Below are 20,971 nucleotides of genomic sequence, written 5' to 3'. Positions count from 1 at the left end.
TTGTATCACAAACTAGAGAGCTTAGCTCCTAGCAGAAGGCAGGAACTCCACAGAGTAAAAGTGTACTGCAAGTATGGGGAAAACAACGGCTGCCACATATGAGCAGAGATGTTGGCAGAAAGGCAAAACGGCAACATCAAAGTAAGAATTATCAAAGAGCCCCACGAAAGGAGTCTCCCTGTCAGTACTCGACTGTCAAGAGACAGGGAGAAAAAAGGTCTGTAAAAGCTGCAAAAGTGAAGGAATACCCAGCAAAAAAAAAAAAAAAAAACAACAGAGTGAAAGAGAAATTTCACTTCAGCGATAGAAAAATGAGAAGAGGCAATGAAGAAAACTATATACTGGCGGTCCACAAGAGCAATAATAGAAGGGTTGGCCTCAGCTCGCTCTGTATAATAACCTCACAAGAAGGGAGCATAGATGGAAGGAGGAGTGCGGAGGGACTCGGCACCACATGGAGTCACCCAGGCTGGGGATGACGGACCCAGACCACCAAGTGTCATCCACTCTCACAGAGAATTTCCAAATAGAGCAAATCCATCCAGCCTCCCTGCTCATCCAACAGCTGGGAAGAACAGGGTCAGGAGCTATAGTCAAGCACCAAGCAGGAGCTGCACTGTTCATTCACCATCTGCTTAGAGAAAGAAAAATATATTGAACATTCCAGGCTCCATGATACCCTTCAGGGTGATTCACTTAGAATTATTTTCTCTGTCTTTATTGGCTTGTAGAGGGATACAACCCATTCGTCCTAGACTGATGTGGTATAGACAAAAAGGAATATAACTTTAGAACCAGTCACATTGTAAGCACATTGGAATTCCAGATACACTTCCTAAGAGCCAAACAACCCTATAAAAGATTCCCCCATTCTCTCAAACTTCCCATAAGCATTGTGTTCTTTAGCTCATACCTTTTCCATAGTATAAATTTGCCACATACATTGTAATTATTTCATTTATGCATTCCACCCATGAAAAGTTAAAGACCCAGGATCCCAAGGTATCTCTAGCAACTAAAATTGAATAGCTTTCCAGTATGCCTTTATTTAAGTACATGTCCACTAGATATGGGTCAAGTCCTCCTTTTCTCCGCATAATCTCCTGAACCTGTCCGACACCATTAGGCTAACCAGGATGGTTATTATCTGTAAAGGATTTTATAATTATTTTCCTGGATATGATCTACAAGAGATACTTTTGATAAACCCCTCTCTATCTGACCTCATTGTTGCTCAGAACAGACACATCACAAATCACACCATCAAACTTCCCTATGTAATTTGAGGGGTATCAGTGAGCATTTACAAATGTATATAAAGCAGTAATAAGACCCTTAGTAGAGGGTTCAGCCTCATATAATCCCACCAATTCTGATTCTAAGTCATCAAGCCTATAATGACAGAAGGTGTACCTTTTGCAAATGTTCATAATATTGAAAGGCAGATAGTTGGTATTCCCTCTGCAGATCTGCAAATCAGACCAAAGTGTCATCCTCATATATCTGATCTAAAGCTTTTAAGTTCTTGTCTCCCCACTGAACAAAAACTAGGGACTGAAAGGCCGGCTGAAATAAACCACTATTACATATTGGAGTCAAGGAGGGCCTACGTTAGGGCAATTGGATTTATGTCAGAATAAAAGGTTTTGCATTACAGACTGAGAACCCTTGTCCTTCGTCGCCTCACTTTCTTGTTTTGCTCATCATTGAGATCTCAAGGGCTATAGACTACACAGCGTAGATAGAGATTTTCAATTAAATTGTAGGGAACAATACTATATCTCCATAATTTATTGGAATAAATCTTTGATCCACCAAAGAAAATCGGAGTTTTTATGTTTTGCTTCATTCCAATGAGAAACTGGGCAGTTAAGCAATTTGTTTTCATCCATTGCTTATGTTTGTTCAGTCGTAACATCATCATACATTTCTTTCTTCCAATGTATAGTGCAAGAGCCTAAGATGACACATACCACATAAGAGGATTTGCAGGTATTAATACATTTAGATTTAATTTCAAATCTATTAATGGACAATTTCCACACTGAACCCTCAATAGTAGAGCTATACTAGGAATATTTATCACATGCTACTACTACTACTACTTATCATTTCTATAGCGCTACAAGGCATACGCAGCACTGTACACCATACTCAGTGTGTATTTGGAAAAGATACTGTTCTGAGATATCTTCTTATTTAATAATTCCCCAATATTAGCCCTACGTTGGAATGCTATAAATAGAGGCTCTTGAAAAAGATCAAAAACTGAAAGCACATGCAAAAATTCACATAGTACCTTCACTACAGAGGTATATGGCAGTACAGAAGTTAATCTAGAAGTAAGCTCTCAATGATAATTCAATAAATATTCCCAAATCCCAATGAGTATATCTACCTTTCTTGTAAACTCAAAGTACTACTGTCCTGGGAAAACCTCTCTGAAGAAAACGATTCATCCATTCCCTTCTTTATCTTTAAAATCATGAAGGGAAGAGCATAAACATCAAAAATGAAGAAATTGACTAATTGGTAGGCTGGCTATTAACTTACAAGGGTAGAAGCTATGAAAACATATGTAATTATTCTTATCAACCTTTTTGCAATATAAAGCAGTACAAAACATTCCATGATCTTTAGTAATATGAATGTCCAGAAAAGTTTACTGTAAGTTCATGCCAGTGCATAGTAAATCACAGATTACTGTTCTCTGCACATTAACAAACTGGTCCAATGTTATATGCGAGCCCATCCAATCAAATAAAGTCACCTAAAAAATGTCTCCACACTAAAATAATTGATCCTTGGTGTCTTAATGATGAGCCAGAATGGATGACACTAATACAATATTGCTCTCACTTTTGACTGGTTATGTGTTGTCATGTGATTTACTATAGCAGACACCCTAATGCTATTTTCTTCTATTTACAGTTGGGAAGAAAGAAATTTAGTTAAGAAGTTTGAATGTAGATTATAAATCTGTAGACCAGTGATGTTAACGGAGTTTCACTGAAGCAGAGACGCTGTCCTGAAACATGATTGTGTCAGAGTAGAGAACTTACATCAGGGATTGGAACACTTAACTGGAGGTTATGCTGGTTAAATAAAAGTTTTAAAAGTGGGAATGGTCATATCAGAGGCTGTTACTGAGGATACATTTGACTTATTTGGACTGGCATTTTCCCTTAATATTGGCCGGGACCCTGCATAAGTCACGGCAGAACATACTCAGCCGGTCATCAGTGCCCGTGCCTGGACTTAGCCTGGCACTGAATATAGAGGCCTAATTCAGCCCATGGTGTTCGGTGTTTAAAATACATTGAATATTGACTGAATAGCTATTTTATGGCATTATCATTTTAATGCAGTTAAAATAGAACACCCTGATTTTCACAAGTCATGGTGGTTTAGATGTTAAGTCCCTAATAAGAGAGTTACATTCAATACTGCCTATATTCTGTTAAAATAGACCAGGCATCTAAGATATACATCTTAGAGTTTCACTTTTATAATCTTCCTTACTAGTGATTTAAATGGGTTTGATTTAAATCAAGTTTATTCTGCCCCCTGACTAGTGATTTAAATCATAATTTCAATTAAATCTGCATTGCTACAAAACACTTATCTACTCTCTCATCATCTCCTACAACCTATTAAACCCTGCTCCTTATAGGTTTCCCACTGAACCATCTATCCTCATTATAGACTTTTCAAAATTTACCTGCATGACTTATCTTCCTCCGATACTGTTAGAATCATGTTACACCCCTCACCCCATCACTACACTGTCTCTCCATCTGCTTCAAAATACACTCTATAGCTCATTACGTCTCTCGTTCTCTCTCTCACAAATTCCATTTATAAGGCAACATGATCTATTTGTGCCCTTCTTAACTGCCAACTCCTTATTCTATGCTTTCCACCTTGTTGCACTGTATGGCTGAAATAGACATCCTAAATGAGCACATCAGCTCCTTTTTCTCTGGCTACATTTAAATCCTATCTTTTAAGGCTGCTTTTAAATCTGAAAACCTTACTCTTCCTATCCTTATTAATTTTAAACATGCTTTCTCTAATAAAGAAAAATATCCCTAAATCTTATGTCTCTCACGTTGTCTTAATCAGATTTTAAAATTTTAAGGGATGGTCTATTAGCTATATTTATTTATTTGATACTTGCATCCCACATTATCTGAATACAATTATTCAGCTGTATGTGGTTTACATAAGTAATAAACAGTACAAGTTAATGTATAATACATGTTATGAAAACTGTAAGAGTTAAAGGAACATTCTTGAAAAAGGAGATAGATCTTGGCTTAAAAGTGAAGGAATTTATTGAAAAGTACAGCCTTCAAGAATTTTCGAAATGTCAGATAGTTATTGAGTTGTCTTATTTCCCTTAGTATAGAATTCCACCATTTAGTGCCTAAATGAGAGAAATCTTGAGTTACAGAGGATTTGCATTTGATATTTTTGTAATTAGGGAAGTATAGAATGAGATAATCCCTTGCACTTAATGTTGAGTTTCGAGTTGGGAGATCTATCATGTCACACATATAGTCTGCAGCCATCCTGTAAATGATTTTGTAAATAAAAGTTCATGTTTTGAAAATGATTCAAGCTTTAATAGGTAATGTACAGCACTGCATATGTCTAGAAATATTATGAAAATGATAAGCAATAGTGCCTAGTAAATTTTCAGTTAAGGTTCTTGAAAGAAAAATTATGTCTTTTACCTGATAATTTTTATTCCATTAGTCAGCTACACACCCAGAGCCCTGGGCCAAAGTGTTCCAAGGACGGGTTGCATAACAGAGTAGCTGACTAATGGAAAGAAAATGATCAGGTAAGACAATTTCTCCTTCCTTAGAATAGGCTCCATTGTTCTGCACGAATGGGATGTACCAAAGCAGATTTACTGGGTGGGGGAAGAAAAGAGAAAGGGAAGGGAAAGGGAAATGGGACTTGATATACCGCATTTCTGAGCTTTATGCAACTACATTCAAAGCGGTTTACATATATTCAGGTACTTATTTTGTACCAGGGGCAATGGAGGGTTAAGTGACTTGCCCAGAGTCACAAGGAGCTGCAGTGGGAATCGAACTCAGTTCCCCAGGATCAAAGTCCACTAAGCTCCCCTCCCCCCCCCCCCCCCCCCCCCCCCCCCCCCCCCCCCCCCCCCCCCCCCCCCCCCCGATGATGGCTCCGCCAAAGTCTGAATGGTCTCTGGCCAACGCATCCGACCTGTAGTGCCAAGCAAAGGAATGAAGCAATGACTGAGTCTGCAAATCTACTTATGGGCCACTCCCTGGCCCCCACCCAGAACACGGCTTGTATCCTAGTGGAATGGGCCTTCAGCCCCTGAGGTACTAGATGATTCTTGCAGATATAGGCAGACTCAAAAGCCACCTTGATCCACCTCACAACAGAGGACGTACAGGCCGCCTGGCCCCTCCAAGGACCATGAAAGCGAAAAAGAGGTGGGCAGAGAGACAAAAATCATTTGTTTCCTTCAGATACTTGAGCAGAGACCTCCAGAAATCTAACTTGTGGAGCCTTCGGTCTGCAGGAGCATATCACCCAAGGCACAACCTTCAGAGCTGACAACATGGAACCAAAGAGCTGTAACATAGTCCCAGACCGTGGGTATTGGAAGCTCGCAAACCTACGCTTCTGCACTCAATTCTCTGGAAGGAACACCACCTCCCGGGCTGTGTCAAAGTGGCCTCCAAGATACTCCAGGGACTGAGATGGAACCAGCTGGCTCCTGGGTCAGTTCACAACCCAATCCAGAGCCTCCAGAAGAAATAATGACCTGAGAAGTGGTCAAACTGGCCTCGGAAGCTTGGGCTGGAGAGCACACTCTGCACACTCCGCTCCTTTGGAGTGCCCTCTGGAAGTGAGGGACTACAAAGCACCTTACTGCCTCAGCTCATGGAGAAGGAAGGGTTTCGCCTCTCCCACATCCTTCACCAGTTTCTCCAAATCCTCACCGAAGAGCAAGCGCCCCCATAAAAGGGAACTGGCTCAAGATCTTCTTGAAGATGTATTTGCAGTTCAGTGGCACATCCACAACCAATGGCACCCCACCACTGAAGATGACACGGAATGGACAGACCAGATCGTTGAGGCCTCAGACTCCAGTTGAGCGACCTTGAGTGACTCAGGCAACTTCAGCAACCAATATAGTATCGCCCTAGCTACATAACTATCACAAATGGTGTCCCGAAAAGCTGCACCACCTTTTTCATGTGGAGCTTCTGCAGAGCTGAGCGCCCCCCCTGAACAGGCACTGCAGTCAGCTTGGTGACTGCAGTAACCAGCGCATCCACCTTTGGAAACGCCCAATACTTTTCAACCTCCTCAAAAGCGAAAGTAGACAATCAAACCCCGGGTTCCCTTTGGAGCCCATCTACAGTCTCTCACTCTGTTATCATCAGAGAGATGAGGGCCTTGTAAAGCAGAAAATGCTTAAGGGGCCCTGCGAGGCCCTCCAGCAGCAGAACCCCCTTTCTCTCTTGTCCAACATTTCTTTCCTCTCTCTGCCCCCTATTCATCTGGCATTTTTCTCTCTCTCTGCTCCCGTCCATCCAGCGTCTCTCATCTCTGCCCCAGTCCATCCAGCATCTCACACTCTGTCCTGTCCATCCAGCATCTCTCTCTCTCTCTCTGGCCCCCATCCATCCGACATCTCTCTCTCTCTGCCCCCGTCCATCCGACATCTCTCCCTCTCTCTCTGTCCCCGTCCATCTGACATCGCTCCCTCTCTCTCTGTCCCTAACTATCCGACATCTCTCTCTCTGTCCCTGACTATCCGACGACATCTCTCTCTCTCTGTCCCTGTCCATCCGACATCTCTCCCTCTTCTCTCTGTCCCCGTCCATCCGACATCGCTCCCTCTCTCTCTGTCCCTGACTATCCGACATCTCTCTCTCTCTGTCCCTGACTATCCGACATCTCTCTCTACCACGGTCCTTCCAGCAACTCTCTCTCTGCCCCGTCCATATGGCATCTCTCTCTCTGCCCCCGTCCATCCACCCTCTCTCTCTGTCTCTCTGCCCACAACCTTCCAGCCTCTCTCTCTCTGCCCCCATCCACCAGGACTCTCTCTCTCTGCCCCACATCCATTCAGCATCTCTGCTATCGCTCTGCATTCCAATTAACTGAGAATGTAAACCTGTCTATTCTGTCCCTCTTCCACCTCTTTTTCTCTCTTCTGCCCTTATTCATTATCTCCTCCTTTTATCCTTTCATTGGAAGCCTGCCACATTTCCACTCTCTCTGATACAAACTTTCTGCATCTGAGAGGCGCTGAGGGACACATCGTGGCTTTCAGCAGACACATGGGCTCAAAGGCCCTGGGCTTGCTTTTATTTCTTGACCTCTTGGCTGATCTTCTGGTGCTGTCTCTCAGGCTAGGGAATGGGGACTAGGCCCCCTCCCACCACCTGCACTGAGTGCAATATTAGTGCTTTAGCACCATGCTGTCCATGCATGTGCCTTTCAAAGGTCTGTACAACGTACATCCCTTATCTTTAAGTCGATAAGTTGTGAGCATTATGAAAACGTGCAAGCCCATTCAGTTGCCTGAAAATCCAGCTACTGCATATATCTAACTTACGTGGGATAACTATTTTACCTACATAGTAAATGACTCAATCTTAAAATTTACCTCAGTGAGTTTTTGATAATCTTAAATACCAGCCACCCAAGCTAGGTAAAAAATAAAATAAAATCAGATCTTTCATTTCTGTTCACATTGATTGTGGGGATAATACCCCTAAATAGCAATATCAGACAGCAGAAACATTTTAATACTTTATCTACTGCTGGTGATGGTGTGGAAAGAGGAAGGTGCACAGCTTGATTTTCTTTGATCAGGCTATTTTTATTTTATTTTTATTTTACAAATTAAGGCTTTGCACATGTGAGGAACTGTATTCCCTTCTAATATTCAGTCACATTTCTCTCCTCCCTAACTGAGCCTGTCAGGGAACTGGTCTACAGTCCTAAAATTACAACAGAAGTTATTTTATTAATTTATTTTCACCATTTTAAGGCATATAGCAATATTTGAACTACAATCGGGATCAGACTTTATTGAGGTATATAAAAATCTGAATAAAAATAACTAAGCCTTTTTCTTAAACTAATAAGAGATTCTTCATTTTACCACTTTTTCTTTTTAAACTAAGATCCACATGGAGTTCTGCTTTTTCAGACTGCGATCCTTCTAATCCAAAATCAATTCACAATCTCTCCTCTTTACTGAAATTTAATAATGGCACTTCTCTACAATGGTTTTAAGTGTTGCTATCATGGTGTATACTGTCACCAAGGATATAGCAAGTAAAGAAATCAGAAGGCTGGTTATAGTAAGTGAAGTCTCTGTGGACAATAATAGGAAAATGTCTATACACCTATTTGAAAACATTCTAGGCAACAACTACTTTGTTTTCTTTGCTCTCATCTCTTGGTCTATCACTGTGCAAAAATGTAATTCCTCGTAAACTCACTATATAAATACAACATCTCATTGGAAAATCCATAATACACTTATTTTTTATCTAATTCATATTTGAAGTTGTAAATATTTTATTATTACAGAAAATGCCTTCCAGAGTCAATATACCCACTCCCCGAAAATGTTATGCTGCTAGAAGAATAGTACAGTGAGCCTCCACTACAGATAACGTAAAAAAGTTAAAAAATAAAAATAAAAAAGCATCAATATAGGTTTAAGGCTAGGTTTAAGACTAGGAAGGGGAAAGAAAGGGAAGGCACAGTTTTTCGTTAAAAAAAAAAAGTCAAAAGAAAAATCAATGAGCAATATTTTACAATATTAGCTCAAGAAAAGATACAAATTTTCTCTGCATTCATTGAAAGTTCCAAAATTTCTGAGTTCTACATGTGATAAGCAGTTTATGAGGGCAACTTGAACTGTGTTATTTTACACTGTACCAATAGCAATCAGCTTGTTTTTGCTTGGCAGTTTCCTCCTGCTCCTTTGGATTCCCTACTCAATCAGAACTGGCCTTTACCTGGGTCTCTGGTGAAATTAACTTTCACTTGCAATTTACCTGGGGATTTCTTGCTCCTCCACCTACTTCTTAGCACATATGACCCTTATATCTAACCAAGTATTTTAATGACAATTTTTCAGGCAGGGCAAGAGACCTCATGAACCTACCATCAGGTATCACTATTGTACAATGACTTGTACAATAATGACTTCTCCCCAAGCGCTGTAAGAAAGGCTGCTTCTCCAGCATCCCCTATTAGGCAAAAAAACTCAAGTCAAGCTGTTTACTACCGGACTTCCACTAACCAAGTCAGAAATAACTATCAGTAATATATAGTTTTTTTTTTGACAAACCACTGCATTATGCAGCTCCTATTAAAAATGTTGCAGTGTACCAAACCATACAATGTCACCTATCAGTTATGAGAAAAACTCAGAAAAATGGGAAAAATCTCTCACTGCTGCTATAAATTTATTGCACTTTGAGATTTTTTAAAAGTGATATTTGACCAACTACAATACATATTTGGCAGAACAGCAGTGTTTACATTGCTTACCTTAGCTCTACCAGTACTCTGGAGAATGTGCACCAATGCACAAGCCATCTCCTCCTTGTTTCGAACGCTGATTACAGGCTCAAGCACAGAACACAGCATGGTGTAGTTGTTAGTAATGAACTCTGCAAACTCCTTGTATTGTTCCATGGGCAGGATGGTGATGGTCTGGTAGCGGGATTTAATGCGAATGCAGGGTCCTCCAGTTTTTCCTTTACTGGGCGTAGGTGTGCTGACTGGATACCATTTCTCTACAAATTGCCGACCAGTCACGCTAGCCATGGGAATATTTACCAGGCCCACATAGTTATTTTTGTCTTTCTTCTTCTTTTTTTCCACATCTTTATAGATGTGGATTGTAATGCTGTGAAGGGAAGGTAAGCCGTAGAACTCAAAATGTTCACCCCAGAAGATATTGTCTGCTTTTGTCTTGCTGGTGGTACGGGCAAACAATGTGTCATCAAGGCATAGTTCACAAAAGTACTTTTTTTTCGGGGCTAGATCCTTGGCTTCAATGATCCAGAGTCTCAATACATTCTCAGCCCGTCGGCAATTATCCTTGTGCAGAACAGAGAAAGATCAGTTTTGAGAAAGATCAGTTTTGCCTCCTGATTTATGGTTGTTTACATGTTGCCATAAGAATTATATTCATGCTTCCTTAAAATTTAAGTTCTGCTAACTTCTTTGTGTGAACTCTATGTTTCTGCAGAATGCTGTGATAAATATAGCCTATACTTCAAAAAACAATTCAGAAATCTGAACTTAAAAATTCTAAGGTAAAATGAGTCACACTAGTTGAGCTAATAAAGGTCCTTAGAACTTCTGCCTATCTGATAATATTTTATCCTTTGAGTTTACTTTATACTCAGATGCAAAGGTGTTACTGGGAGCTGTGTCTGAAGTAGAGCTTAAGGCATTTAATCAATTCAACCATCTCCTTACCTCCTTAGCAGCAAACAACAAATTAGGAAGGAAAAGGGAATGTTGCTTGAATTTAGCTAAATAAAGCTGCTAGAAGCAGGGGGGTTCAGTAACAATGGGTGTGAGGGCTGGAAAGGAAGCTAAAAATGCCTTTGCAATCAATAGGCTCAGAGAACCAGCTGAAGAAAATTTGCCAACCAAATACAGATTATATGCAAGTAGTTAGATGGATAAAAATCAATGGGGAAGGGTATATTAGGCTAGAAGAGACAGGCCACCAATAGTGGAGATGTTTATGATACCACACTGAAGGAGGCGATCATCACAATCCTTATTTCTGCAATGAGGGGCATGAGTTGTCAGAGAAATGTATATGTTGAAAAAGGAGGAGACAACAATATGAACTAACACAATTGGCAGTAGTGTGTTGGTATTCTCTGAAGTACAGATAGGGAAGGTGAAAGGATCACCAGCATGGTTAGGCTATGGGCTGAAGTTGCTGCTACAGAGACTAAGCATCTGCCTAGGATGAACAGAATTTGGGGAGTAGCAGTACAGCTCCTGCATGCAACAACAGCAGCACTCTAAAGCTGTTGTGAGCTAGAGTAGGCCCTTTAAGAATAGGCTTAAGCTCAAGTGCTGCTGTCTTCTCCATCTCAATAGGAAGTGTGTGCCAGAGGAGAATGGGACTAAGCAATGCTCAAGTACAAGCCTAGGTTGCACTGATTCTTCTTCAGGAATATGGCCTGGGTGAGGTTAGGGGGAAGTGGCAGGCCTGATATGAGGAAAGGCATAAATGTAGTTTGGAGGGATAGGGAGAAGAATGCATTTCCCTGAAATGCTACAAATTTTCAAATGGTGCTTGAAAAAGAGGAAGGACACATGGGCCCTAGCTCATCTAAAACAAAGCTTCCCTCTTGCTGATTTATTCCCTACTCTCCTACTCACTTCCATGATTTAGCATCTTCCTCTCTCAATCCTTCTTTCATGCAGGGGCTCCTTCTCAGTGGGGCAGCGACAGCAAAATTAAAAACAGCAAAGAGAAGCATGGAGAATTTGCGCCCCTGTGCTCTTAAAGACTCTGCGAAAGTTTTGCAAGGCCACCGCTTGAAGTCTCAGCAGTCATTTTAAAGAAGTGGCGGCAGTGGTCAGGAAAGAGTGGGAATCTTTCTTATCCCAAAGAAGCCACTAGACCACCAGGGTGCCTTGAGGTATGTGGGGGAGGGCACCCAGTGATGGAGGGGTGGTGGATGGATGCAGTCATTCATGATTACGTGGGTGGGAGGGAGGTGGGAAAAAAGACTGGCAAGGAGGTTAGACTGAGGACAGGAGACAGTAACAGGCTATCTAGCTCATTATATGGGTTGAAGCCAGTGCCGCCACACTGGTTCACCCAAAACAATAGCAAACACTAATGAAAACAATAGCAAAAGATTATGAGAAATAACAGACTGCATGTGTGTGGTCCATCTGTAAAAAGTCTAAAGCCGTTCCTGTTGGATAAGCAGTGATTTAAAAGGTGGAAGACAAAAGATTATTTTTTAAAACTTACTTGACAGTTTTTTAATTTATTTGAAAGTTCCCCATATGTAGCTATAAATATCATGAAATAAAAATGGAATATCACAAACAGCTTCAAAAATTATTGTAGCTGGTAGAAACAGCACTAGTAAAAGGCTGTATTTTGTGATCATTTAATACATAGCCAAATTTCAGTGAGGATATCCTATTTACTGATGGGTTCATCTTAACTGTTGTTGCAATCTGCCTTGGGAAGCCTGGTGTCATAAAGATTAGAAGTAAAATTAAACTCTCCTTTCATTGGAGCACATAGAATCAGATCTTCACCTCATCTCTTTTGTACAAATGGATTATAGTTTTGAGCATGTTTCAGGGACTAGAGGTTTTCATAAGTCAAAATAAAAACAAATAAATATTTGCTTTCATAATGGGGGGGGGGGGGGGTGCGGGCAAGGTGACTGCGGTACAGCAGGGGCTGGGCAGGGATGGGTTAGATTTCCGAAGGGACAGGTTAGATTACGCCGGGATGGGTTACATTTCTGTCCCCGTGCAAACTGTCTAAGGTGATACTGAACATATTGGAGGGGGAAGGGACAGAGACAGGATCAGGATGTTTGCTACCAGAATGGGGAAGATGCTGGGGGAGGGGAAGGAAGGGGAGATACTGGATTATGGGGGTTTAGGATTTTGAGCTGCCCCTGGGAAAGGGGGAGGTTTCACACTTGAAGGTTTGCCTAGGGTGTCAGAAGCCTTGGACCAGCCCTCCTTGACTATACTATATAAGCAACAAAGATAAAGTGTTACCTCCTACAGGGAGACAAGTTTGTGTGTCTGACAACTTGGAGATTTCCTTAACATCTAACCTATGGAAAGGCTGGTTGGTATCAATTCATGTTAAATACAATAAAGCGATGGCTAAAATAAATGTACCTTGGTAATCACTCTATACAGGCATGTAGTATACGATTATGAGATGACTCCTATGGACTGCTTTGAATGTTTTCTGGACGGCAGTATATCAACCAGCAAAAAACTAGAGACAGACTGAATTTCGGTTTTGGATTCAGCACCAAAACTGACCCAAAATCTGGGTTCAGATTTCAGCTAAAAATGCCCCTTTATTTTCAGTAGAAACAAAAAACTGTAGCCCTGCCTCCCCATCCCTCCACTGCAAGCCAGCTTCCCCACCCCCCTCTCAATAGACAACACATCCACCCCCCCCAGGCCGCCCACCACTTTGCTCTTATCCCCCCCCCCCCCCTCTCTGGGCCTTCTTGTTAAGGCCCTGGTAGTTTAGTGGTGTCTTTGGGGCAGGAGAATTCAGATTTGCTCCTGCCCCGTTTGGCTGTGCTGTAAAAATGGCAGCTGTGACTGCCATGGGTGGTCGAGGTTGCCATTTTGGAATTGAGAATGGCCTGAGTAGGCTGCTGCTCAGACCATTCCCAATTCCAAAATGGTGGAGCTGCTCAGGCCATTCCCAATTCCAAAATGGCAGCTGTGACCTCCTTGTGAAGCTGTCGCAGCCAATGGGGACAGGGGCAACATGGGATACTCCTGCCCCAAAGACACCATTAAACCACCAGGGCCTTTACAAGGTAGACAGGGCCCACTGGGGGGGGGGGGGGCAGGAGGGCGGCCTGTCAGAGGAGCAGGGGGAGGCTGGCTGGCTTGCAATGGTGGTGGTGGGGCCAGTTTTGGTTCCGGCCAAATCTGAGCCGCGGATTCCTTTTCAGTCAGAACCAAAAACCTTGGTTTTGGTCGGCTTCTAAAACAAACATAATTATTTTAACTAACTAGTCCATGATACTGTAAACAAATTATCTGGCGAGAGGACTGCCTGCTTGGTAAATTTATTTTCTCATTTACCTTGTTAGGTTGCACTGTCCTCCGCAGATTTTCCATCCACTTGTCTCTTTCTGCAGCTGAGGAGCAGCTGAAGCATTTACTACCACTGGAGTAGGTAACCTGTATGGCAGACAGAACATACAAATTTGAGAAAAAAAACTCAATGAATACCACTTTCCAAGGAGAAGAGAGATCAAGGGCTAGCAAGGGAATAAAAAAAAAATAACAAAAAATGGAAGAGTTACTTATTATTTTCCAAGTTCCATTTTTTTGTTATTTAGAACTACTTTGTTTTCTTTATTCCCATGCTAGCTTGGTGGTGAGGTTTCTCTCAGCCTTTGCGAGTACTTGATCCCAGTATGCCCTGCTGTGCTTTCCAGACTCAAGGAGTGGTTGCTGCTTTGGTTGGGTCCAAGGTTCCAGGCTCAAATGCTATCCTGACCCCCTCCTTGAACCAGACTGACTTACATCTCTCTGTGGGGATAGCCATTCGGGAGGTTCCGACAGAGAAGCCTAAGGTATCATTAACCTCTACAGCTGGAATTGTTCATGTGTCATCGGAGGTGTATGCCAAGAGCACATCTGGTTCTGAAGAAGTTTTGTCAACTGGAGAGGTTACTCTTGGTGCTATATGGGGACTTCTTACCAAATTGGAGTGTACAATTGTAAGTTGTTCATCTAATATTTGTGACCTGGATTGGCCACTGTTGAAAACAGGATGCTGGGCTTGATGGACCTTTCGTCTGTCCCAGTATGGCAATATTTATGCACGCAACTCAACAATCTTGTGGAACTTTGGCACAAATGTTTGAGACCTTAGAAACAGACCATTGTGTAAGACCTGATAATATGGAAAAGCCTTTGAAAGATAATACAGAGGTGGTGCAAACACTAGCTAAAGATAAAATCTTAATCAACTGTAAATTGGAAAAATCTGAAAATGAATCTAGACATTTGAACCTTCGGTTACTTAATTTTCCAAAGGTTTTGGGATCACGTCCATTGGATATTTCTAAGAATTATCTTAATGTGGTTTTACATTTATCTCAGGAATCAATTCCCCCCAGTAAATAAGGTATTTTATTTGCCTAATAAAATTTCAGGGGTAAATGAACAGTTTGCTTTGGATGTATCTGCTATTCTGGAATTTTCACAAGAACAAATCTTAGACTGAGTCAGTTTCCTTGTAATTTTTGTATTTGAGCAAGATTTAAATATGGTTATGCATTTATATTTCCGCAACTCACAACAATTATTTTATAGACAAAGAATATGGATTTTTCTTTATGTGGCATGAGTGACACTCTTTATGAGGCAGGAAACTTTAGCTTTAAGTGCCACTTTTGTGTTGTGGTACCCTTGTAAATTTATAATTAAATATATGGGTATTAGATACATTCTCTTTGTCCCAGAACATCTTATTATTAGCATTTGTATAGCGCTACCAGATGCACGCAGCGCTGAACACCTGATACAATGACAGTCCCTGCTCAAAAGAGCTTACAATCTAAGACCACACCAGGTCTAATCGCCCAGCCTTCTTTAACTGTTTCATGAATGCTTATGTTAGTAATGCAACCTGCCAAGTTCTCATGCCAAAGCCCGATTTCTTTTATTTTCATCTTTATAATTATTCCACTATTTTTTTCTCTGTCTCCAAACTGATCGTGGTCTAACAAATTTGCCTGGGATAATGATATTTTTTCTTGGTTTGTATATTATTTAATTTTAAGTATTCTTTTGCCTGCGATGGATTGTATTTCTGAATCAAGTGGATGCTTGTAAGAAAATCTTTAATTAATAAAAATAAAGTTGTTTTTTTTAAAATCTTCTATAAAAATAGAAACATGCTATTCAAAAGCATCAGTTTGCCCATCCACAGGTTTTCCACATCCACTGTGCAAAGTGATCTGCTCTCACAAAGTTAAACTATTTGCATAGCACCTACAAACAAACATGGAAACTGTCAGATAAGGGTGGCATACTGCATATATACTACAACTTACCTCAAAACAAAAATCTTGACCCAGAATACTGCTGTGCAGTGGTTTCACAAAGACCTTATCTTCTGTTCCAAGATCTAGGGCCTCTACAGCACTGCCTGGGCTTAGCAAAGATTCATGGGAACGAGATTCTTTCAGTTTAGGTAACCCTCGGGACCTGTGGTGGAAAAAGTTCACAAAAGAAGCACATTCTTAAACACTACATTCACCTTGTCTAACCAAACCAGTCTGCAAATGAATAGAAGATATCTATTATTTGTTGTCTTATAATGGAAATATGTACACAAAGTATTATTCAACTATGTCCCTTTTCAGCTGAAAATTATTTTAGTCCCAGTCTGTTCCTGTACATAATTCGCTGTATTCCTGCTTTGTCAGAAAGCTAGTGCTCTGCCCGTCAGTAGGAAGTGCTGCAACAAATTTTTAGATGCACTGAATGAATGCAGTTTATATGCTTCCTAGAATTGAGACCAGTAACTAATTACTGTGACTGGAGGATTTTTAAGTCCCTTAAATAAAAGTTGCTGTTGTATGGATGTTACCCTGGTTACTCCAGTTTCATCTTTACACAATCAATCATGAGGCTGCCAAACAGACTCTCCTCCCTCCCCGCAAAAAAAAAAAAAAGTTCAAACACATTTACTTCCAGGTCTGAATAATCTGCCTATGATTTGTTCTATCTTTCCTTCTAGGAAACACTGATTCATCTTTCCTGCAATATGCTTTTACCGATCATCATATTCTAGCTCTGTCACAGAATCATGGAATTTGTAGCTCTCTGTTCTTAAAAGAAAAAGCAGTGTAACATATCCCACAATCCTTTTAGACAGCAAATAAGACAGGGTGTAACAAATGTTCCAGTCCAGACAGTGACAGAACCAGCATACCTACATGAAGCAATTATAAAGCCACCTGGCAGTACATCCCCAAATCATAGCGCTGCTTCATGTCACACTTCCCCCAAAGCTTTCTTGCTCTTTTTTTTTCTTCTTTCTTGGTTACATCTCAGCACCAAATTAATCCCCTGTAGAGAAGGAAGCCAGCAGTTGAAGTAGTAATCCCTGGTTTGAGCTGTGCTTTGATAACCTTTAGACCACCAAGTCAAAGTAAATTCCAACCCTTCAGAAGACAATGATCATAGGGGGAAAAAAAATCCTGTACAGAAAACAAGCCCTATATGCTTTTTTCCACCTTCCTTCTTCTCTTCTACTTCACCCCGCCTCCCAGGTAACATAAACAAGACCCTGGTGTGCCCAGGCGGCTCCAAGCTGGGCCTGTTGCCATGACGATGCACCTATAAGGAGTTTACAGCAGCAGGCAGTGCAGAGTAGAAGCAGCAGCAAGCAAGACTCAGGGAGCATGCTCTGCAAATATGGCAAAGGTGACCTTTTAAAGCGACCAGCATCTCACAATTTAGATAACTGTAGGCTCTTAAAAGATCGGTTGGCTAAGGGTCAGATCAGATGTAATGTATTTTTCCATGCTAGAAGCTGCTGTCATTTTCAATATTACAGCAGGCTTGTTTCATTTCTTTTGAATAGTACAGTTTTCCTTTGAAATGAACTATGAGTTGCTGGGTGGGGAATGAGTAGCATTGGGGGTAGGAACCTAATGCTGGCTGCTGCTTACAAACTCAGCTGCAAGTATTTCATATAAAAAGTTAATGGTTAAGCTTCTCAATAACTTAAAACCTTACAGTATATAAAACAATTGACTATCATAATAAATGCAGGTGCAAAACACTGTTGGATGAACATTTCCATCCTAATCTTCTCTTCTTCTTCTTCTCTCTCTATATATATAGCAACCAGACAACCACCTCCTTTCCTTTATTTTCTCTACACACATCCTTAAATCACCCAAAACTCCCCCCTCCCAAAAAAAAAAGCCATAGAGAAAATGGACTAAAGAGTTCTCTTTCCATTTTATTTATTTATTTTTAAATTTTTGTTACATTTGTACCCCGCGCTTTCCCACTCATGGCAGGCTCAATGCGGCTTACATGGGGCAATGGATTAATAATTGGACTGCTTAACATCTTTGAGACAACTGTAAACAGGAAAAGTAAACATCAAACTTGCGGAGAAGAGTTTATTTGCACAAATGTGATTTTGTCAAACATAAAAAATAACTCCTCAAAACCCCAATCTAATATTTAATTATATTTTTCTGAATCTTTACAACACATAGATTGGTAATCTGGTTTTGCCCCATCACACATAAGGGATTTGTAGATTTGATTTTCCACTGGTTTCCCACAGAAATTCAGAATAGAATTCAATGCATACCATAGGATAAAAGAAACTGGATTAACTTGGAATAAGGTGGAAACCCTATCACTACCCTATTTATTTATTTATTTGTAGCATTTGTATCCCACATTTTCCCACCAAGTTGCAGGCTCAATGTGGCTTACATTTGCTGTAATGGCGGTTGCCATTTCTGGGTAACAGAATTATAGATGGTATTACGTTTAGGTGTATACATACATGGTAACATGGTATTATGTTAAGGTGTATACATACATGGTAACATGGTATTATGTTAAGGTGTATACATACATGGTAACATACATGGAACATAATATATAGAATAGATCATGGTATATATATATATATATATATATATATATATATATATATATATATATATATATATATATATATATATATATATATATATATATATATATATATATACATACACCATGTGCATACATACATGGTATAGAAGAGTGTATTATGGTATTGCATGAAGGTTCCTAAGTAATAGATTGGATTGTATTATACATTAGGACTTTGACTATAGAGAGGCCCTGTTCGTCATAAGGTTTAAGGTGGTAGTGCTGGATCATTAATAGCATCATTAATAGCATTGAGTTTAAGCAGTCGTGCGATGAAACTTCGGTTTTATGTAGATCGTGTATAACGTTATTATTTAGTGTTCAAGATGGGTGCTTTTGATATGCCTTCTTAGATCTGTTTTCAGTAGCTTTCGAAAGATGGTTAGGTCTTGCGTTGTTTTTATGGCCTTCGGTAGTGCGTTCCATAGCTGTGTGCATATGTATGAGAAACTGGTTGCATATGTGGATTTATATTTTAGACCTTTACAGTTAGGGTAGTGAAGGTTGAGAAATGTATGTGATGATCTTTTTGCATTCCTTGTAGGCAAGTCAATGAGGTCTGACATGTAGGTCGGGGCTTCTCCGTATATGATTTTATGGACCAGGGGTCAGACCTTGAACGTAATTCGTTCTTTTAGTGGGAGCCAGTGGAGTTTTTCTCTTAGGGGTTTAGCACTTTCGTATTTCGTTTTCCCATATGAGTCTGGCTGCTGTGTTTCGTTTTGCAATCCATAAACATAACAAAGATTTCTTCTTGTATTAAGAAGTGTTATAGGTAAGTCACTATGCTTCCCCGGAATTTCTTCTAACATCTCTAAACAGACAATAGTGATAGAATACTTTTAATACTTTTAATAGCTTACTTCCCTGAGAATGCTTATTCTTCTAGAAGATGCTGTTAGTTTACTTCCCTTAAAATTACAATTCTGAAACCAACTCTTTTTTCCAACCTTTGACTTGGTTGTGTGACAAGTCCATGTGTTATTGACAAGGCATCTCTAACAGAGCTCTGGCCAGCAATCTGATAGCAAGTTTAGGTAATACAGCCTATGCCATTTGGAAGCTGCATGCTATGTGCCTAACACATATGGATCTACTACTACTACTTATCATTTCTATAGCGCTACTAGACTGAAGCAAAGATTCCTGGATTTTGTTATGCTATAGTGAGAACTGAGAATGTTGCTGTAAAATAAGACACCGTTCTTTGTTTAAGGCTGCTAATATTGTACATGAAGATGTATGCAGTCTCTGCTGGGGAGACCTTGAAACAAACTATATTTTAAGAAACCATTTCTCCACCAAGACCACCTTTCTTTTACCAGCAGCACTTGTCTCTCATCACCTGATTCTGCTCTGTACTTGATTAACAGAAGACTTCCGATTCACCTTTTAGCACCTATGAGCTCTGAGATTGTCAGAGAGGCTGCTTCCAGAATCCTGACATTTGTATATAGGAGAGAAGACCAAGGAGAAAGTCTTTAAAAGATTATTAAAAGAAAAACATTGCTGTTTGCCACATGACTTTTTCTGCTACTACTTAAGCATTTATCACCCAAGATTTGTTACTTCAACGTCCATGTTTGAGAGGGGGGGGGGGGAGGAATTTGGGCACATCTGATGGGATTCAACATTAATTGATTTGATTTGCTTACTTTATTTTTTGTCTATTAGATTGTAAGCTCTTTGAGCAGGGACTGTCTTTCTTCTATGTTTGTGCAGCGCTGCGTAAGCCTTGTAGCGCTTTAAAAATGCTAAATAGTAGTAGTAGTAGTAGTAGTATTCAAGGCAAGAAAATTAGCAGAAAACCAATAGAAATCCAGTGTCTGTAAAATGTAGCAAAGCATTACTCTAGAAGGGTAGGATTCTGAAACCCTGCCCTAAGGACTCTGGGCTCAAATGCCACATCTGATCTTGCAGCTATATGAATCCTATAATACTTCACAAAGCTTTGAAGAGTAGACCAGGTTGCTGCTTTACAAATATCATCCGGCAATACAGAATGCAAGTCAGTCCACAAGGCTGCTGTGCCTCTTACTAAGTGAGCTATCAAAGCTTGGTAAATCTGCTTCCCTGAAGAAATCACCTCCTTAAGCCATCAAGTAATGGTGAATTTAGATGCAGCCAATCCTTTCCCTACTCCACCACAGAGGACAAAGGATTTGCCGATCTTTCAAAAGGTGGCTGAGCCAATGGCTTAAGAACCAAATTCAAATCAGGAAACAACGCTCAACCACATTGCCCCTTTTATGTTTGAAGAAGCTTATTGAATATTACTGAAAACACAGCTGACATAAGGTACAAAATGTCTGCTGAGTACAATTAAGAGTAACATGTGAAAAAACAGGAACAGTTTTAGTGTCAATGAGTACAACAGAATATCACTCATCGTAATGTGATTTTCTTTTATGCATACCACCCCATCCGCTCTCCCCCCTCCAAATCATCCTGTTGACTATGTCTAATGGTGCATATATGC

The 20,971-nt window shown here is 40.4% G+C and overlaps 1 protein-coding gene across 2 annotated transcripts in view; it reads right to left on the bottom strand.

The window, feature by feature from the left end:
• Nucleotides 1-20,971, bottom strand: part of RASAL2 (RAS protein activator like 2) — a 391,333-nt gene that overhangs the window by 114,700 nt on the left and 255,662 nt on the right. For both annotated transcript variants that reach the window (XM_030205957.1, XM_030205958.1), the window contains exons 6-8: nt 15,873-16,026; nt 13,888-13,986; nt 9,583-10,137 (exon numbers count right to left, since the gene is read on the bottom strand). In XM_030205957.1, coding sequence (XP_030061817.1) covers nt 9,583-10,137; nt 13,888-13,986; nt 15,873-16,026 — 808 coding nt within the window. The remainder of the gene's footprint in view (nt 1-9,582; nt 10,138-13,887; nt 13,987-15,872; nt 16,027-20,971) is intronic.

Source organism: Microcaecilia unicolor, chromosome 6 (genome assembly GCF_901765095.1).
Source record: "Microcaecilia unicolor chromosome 6, aMicUni1.1, whole genome shotgun sequence".
NCBI classification, from domain to species: domain Eukaryota; kingdom Metazoa; phylum Chordata; class Amphibia; order Gymnophiona; family Siphonopidae; genus Microcaecilia; species Microcaecilia unicolor.
This window is presented reverse-complemented; position numbering and strand designations above follow the sequence as displayed.